Raw genomic sequence first — 4,914 nt, 5'->3', positions numbered from 1 at the left:
TATTTATTTATTTATTTATTTATTTATTTATTTATTTGCAGTACTGGGGATTGAACTCAGGACCCTAAGCTTGCAAGGCAAGCCCTTATTCTACTGAGCTATCTCCCCGGTCCCCCAACCTCAGTATTGAAGGCTCTGTAGGTCATATGTGTGTGTCAACAAATTCTTGTGCACATTCTAGAAAGGTAGGAGACAGGTTAAAAAAGAACTAGATGAATTATGCTTCATATTATAGGGGAACAAATAGTCAGCTATGATGCTTAAAAATAGATTTGCTCCTGTTTTCAAATGTAAGTTTCCTGTGCGCCTGTCTGACTTGGACCTGGTTTCTTTCCTATGCTACTTAGCCCTCCGCCTCCTTGTTCTCTCATTTGTGCGTGGCGCTCCATTAACAACGGTGCTAACTCACAGTAAGCCCCACTGCCACACATCACTCACCATCTGTGTGCCAAGTGCTTCATATATTTACACCTAAAGGGACTGCTCTACCAGTGTTTCAATTGCACACATGTGAAAACTATTGCTTTCAGGCTTAAAATAACTTACCTAGACACAGAAAGCTGGTAGGGAACAAATGAGTCCAATTCGGTTTGAGCTTAAAACCCTGCCCCCCAAGCCCTAACCCCTCCTGTTGCCTCTGGGGACAGGAACTCACATGCACACTAGTGGATGCACGCTTAATACTGCAGACTTCTGAGAGCACGCTTTTGTGGCAATGTATCATGAATCTGTGTTTGTGGATGCAACCTTCTTCAGAAGCATTTACAACTGGTACCATAATTAGGATAAATTATTTCGTAGTGACAAAATGTCTCTTTTGACAAGTGTGCTTCAGTCTTCTGACTGAGACCATCACTGGAATTTTCTCATGAGCTTGGAGGTATGCATTTCAGCTGAGAAGCTGGTAAGATACGGCTCAAGTCGCTTTTTCTCTAGTAGGTATCTGGGTTCCACTTCATCCTTGCCTTTACCACCTTCCTTAGCAAATTTATGAACCCTCTGCATAGACAAAGCCTGCAGTGACCGAGTTTGGTCACACCTTGACTGATGGCTCGGCAGCTTCCCCCAGGTGGCAGGGATGAATCTGCAAGCCATTTCTTTCCCCCAGTCTCGAAACTGATACTTATTTGTGAATTAATACCCCACTCTGAAAATAATTCTTCTGTGGCATATTTCTCACTTAATTTAAAAGAAAATAATATTCTTTGGAGTCTAGAAGAAAATAAAAATGCTCTAAAAATAGAAACCATTTACAAAGCAGATGGACAGTTCATTTATGTCTGATGACCTCTCAGAAAATTTTTCTACCATACAGTTGAGACCCACTCCAAATACTTTTAATCCACAAATAGACCCCACTCCAGATTTTTCATTACTTTACTATGTATGCTTGTATGCTTTTATGACCTTGGTTAAACATTTTACTTGTAGTGGCAATGCAAATGAAAGTTGAACAAACCATTTATAAGGAAAACTGCAATTTCACTGCCTCCAGTCTTTTTTAACAACTCCTTAAAAATTATTTATTATGGAACATGAAGCTCATTGCAGAATTAAAAATAAATAAATAAAACCTTACATCTGTCAAAGTCAGCAGAGCTTTCCGGAAGTCACCAGATGTTTCAGAACTGATGGCATCTCCGAGACTCTTCTTATAAACTGAAACCAGATACAAATGAAATTAAGCTGTGACCAACCGAGAAGCATCATTATAAAGCAGAAAAGTGTCTATATGTCAATATTGGCAAATAACAAGCATCTGGTAAAATAAATCTGCGTTTATTTAACTTCCTGGCACTCTAGCACTGTGAGCAGGAAATATTTTCCAAGTAACAATTACTGCAGCGCGCACCGTGGCGGATGCAAAGAACAGGAGGGGCTGTAGAGGAGGCTCTCTGGATCAAATCACGGTTCATCGCATCTGACAACAGCACTAATTAGGGAACATACAGGAAGGCAACCTGCTCGTTTCCCTTCCAGTTCTCATTATCCTGCTTCTTCCACAATAACGGAACTGTAATATTTAACAAAACCTAATGCATACAGTTTAGAAGCCTCACTCCTAGCCTTCCTCTCATCTAGGTGCACCTCCACGACTGAGCACTTCGCCACCAACCATAGGCAGAGAGTGGGACTCTGCAGGGGCATCTCTCTACAGGGCTGGGCCGTGCCCAGCTCAGTGCTGTCTCAGCCCTAGCTCCCTGTGTGCATACTGATATCCAGAGCTTGGGGTCTGAACTGGATGAGGCTTATTTAGAAGGGCTGCAGCTTAGCAACAGCAAAAAAGCAGCAGGAAGGGCCTGAGTCCCTGAGGATTCTGAAGAGCTACCAAACCAGTCTTAGAAGTACATATACTGCACTTCAAGAAAGCTTCTATCTTATGTAAGACACTGTCATTTTCCTACCTTATTAAACCATATCTTAATCTTAACAGATACACCTGAATTATATTATTTAATATTGCTTAAAAATAAGAATGTCATCTCAAAATACACAATTTTCTCTTCATGCCAGCTGTGTAATCAAATATTTTAATACAAGCTAGTAGCAGCTTCTATTGCATGGCAATTTTATTTTATCTTGCAGTGCAGGGGATTGAACCCAGGGTCTTGTGCGTGCTAAGCAAATGTTCTACCTGCGGGCTCTACCCCCAACCCCGTCTGTCAATTTTAAATCTGTTCTGCTTCACCAATGGAATAGTGAACCTTCTGCAGCCACTGTGTATCTGGTTACAGGTGACACTACTGGCAGTTTGAACTCCACATGATTCTCAGGAAGTCCATGTAAGTCAGCCATTGCAATCCTCATGCTTTTAAATCAGTGAAAGACAACTGTAGAAATTGATGTGACAATATCAAATAGGAAGAACCATGGCAAAGTAGAAATTTCCTCCACACAATTTTAGCTTTTTTATGAACTCTATAGATTTTCAAAGCAATCCATGTAAACAAAATCTATAAATATAACTAATTCTCAACAACATTTAGCAGGTAACATTGTATCTAATACTCACAATACTGTTGCTCCTGCCTTTTACTCTAGTTAGAAAAATATTTCAATTTAAAAACATCAAGCCAAGCTTTCCCTCGACTTTGAAGCTCCCCACTTCTTAGAATCCGGAGGAGCATTTTGCAGTGGTAGAAGCATGCAGACGAGACCCCACAGTCATCTCGTGCAGCCGCCAGGGGCCTCCCTTTACCCAGAGATTTTCCCGGAAATTAGACTATTAAAAAGAAAATGATTTCATTTCATTTCATTTCAATTTGATAACTACTCTATGCATTTCAAAGCACAAGAGAGCACAGAAAACTACATTTTAACAGTGCAAATGTCTGAATTAGAATGGGTTCTTGATCCCTGATTCAGTGTTCTCTCATACACTGTGAACTATGGAATACTGAAAAATTTCAAGATTTCTCTCTGTTATTCAGACTCTTTTCCCTCCTCGTGCTCTATGAGCCACACACGATGCCTGGCCACTTTGTAAGGGCCAAGTTGACACCCTCTTCCACAAGGAAGCACTTATTCTACTGAGCCATCTCCCTGGCCCCAGGTTTCTCCTTGCAGACCCCCACTTCATGTTACATGACCACATCGCTCTTGCCTCACTGAATGCAAGGGGTCTGAGGTGACCAACAGCCAAGGGGAGCCCAGTGTGAGAACTCCTTCTCTGTTAGAAAGGGAATCCTCTGTTTTAGGGAGTGAAACATTCAGAGAAAGAGGAAAAAGAAACAGAGTTCCATTGCTTGCTAGGAAAAGGGGAATCTGGCCATGCCTACACTAGAAGCAAAGGACGAGAGGATGAGAGGCCCTGAGACAGAAGACAGCATGGGCTGTGGGGAGGCAGAGGGCGATCACTGGGTCCCCCTGGCAGTCCCAGGTCCTTGGCTCTACATAGCAGAAGATAAATCCTTCTTGATTTCTTCATGTATCACTAATCTCTAGCAATCAAGGTAGCCTAAGGGCAGCTCTTTTCCATGTAGCCTTACACAGTTCAACTCACACAGGAATTGAGGCTTTGGTAACGTGGCACTCTTATCACTGGTCGCATCTGCCAGATGCAACCCCAAATGCCAGGACTGCCCCCTGGCTCTGAAGACCTCGACCTCAACCCTGCACACACTCATTCCATAAATATCTGAACTTACTCCCCAGTGGCCCTGAGCACTGAGGATACGACAGTGAACAAAACAGACAAGATTGTTCATCGTCACAGTGTGTACATCCTGGCATTGTTGTATGTAAAAGCTGGACTCCACAGAGCTATCTCGGGGCAGGGCCACTCACGAAGCTGCAAGCTCCTAAGAGACATCAGGAACTAAAAAGCCACCAGGTGACAGAGTATGTGGCCTGAACAATTTCTTTTTCATATTTTCAAACCTTGATTGTCAAAGCTCCAAGCTTGAATGTTTCAGGACTGGAACACCAAAGTTCGAAAAAAATCTGCTTGGTATTCATAATTTTGCTCCATAGTGGAACCAATAATCTTACAAGAAAAAATCTTACGGGCTGAGCCACACCTCTCGTCTCCCCTGGGGCACAGGGGCAATGCTTCAGTCCAAGTGCTGGTCTCACCCAGACGACATATAGGGTTGTGTTAATGTGTTAAATCATAAAGCATTCTCACTGCCAGGTGTGGTGGCATACACCTGTAATTCCAGCATGAAGGAGGCTGAGGCAGGAGGACTGTGATTTTTTTTTTTTTGGCACTTTATTTACATAAAATTGTAACTATACCTCCAAAGAAAGCAGTGATACCAGTAGTAAAGCTAAGAGGAAAACTGAAAACAATAATAGAATCAAAGAAATCACTGTGAAATTTGTTAAAGTCTTGGAAAACCTGATTTAGAAGTATAATTTTGGGGCCTCGGGAACAATGATCTAGTTTCCATTATTTCTTTTTTTTTTTTTTTT

General features: G+C 41.9%; 1 protein-coding gene across 1 annotated transcript in view; it reads right to left on the bottom strand.

The window, feature by feature from the left end:
- The window catches only part of Anxa3 (annexin A3), an 85,636-nt gene that overhangs the window by 34,163 nt on the left and 46,559 nt on the right, over positions 1-4,914 (bottom strand). Inside the window, exon 7 of the mRNA XM_004643187.2 lies at positions 1,580-1,659. Coding sequence (XP_004643244.1) covers positions 1,580-1,659 — 80 coding nt within the window. The remainder of the gene's footprint in view (positions 1-1,579; positions 1,660-4,914) is intronic.

Source organism: Octodon degus, unplaced genomic scaffold, assembly GCF_000260255.1.
Source record: "Octodon degus isolate 3935 unplaced genomic scaffold, OctDeg1.0 scaffold00168, whole genome shotgun sequence".
Classification (NCBI taxonomy): domain Eukaryota; kingdom Metazoa; phylum Chordata; class Mammalia; order Rodentia; family Octodontidae; genus Octodon; species Octodon degus.
The sequence above is the reverse complement of the archived record's forward strand: the minus strand, read 5'-3'. Positions and strand labels throughout refer to the sequence as shown.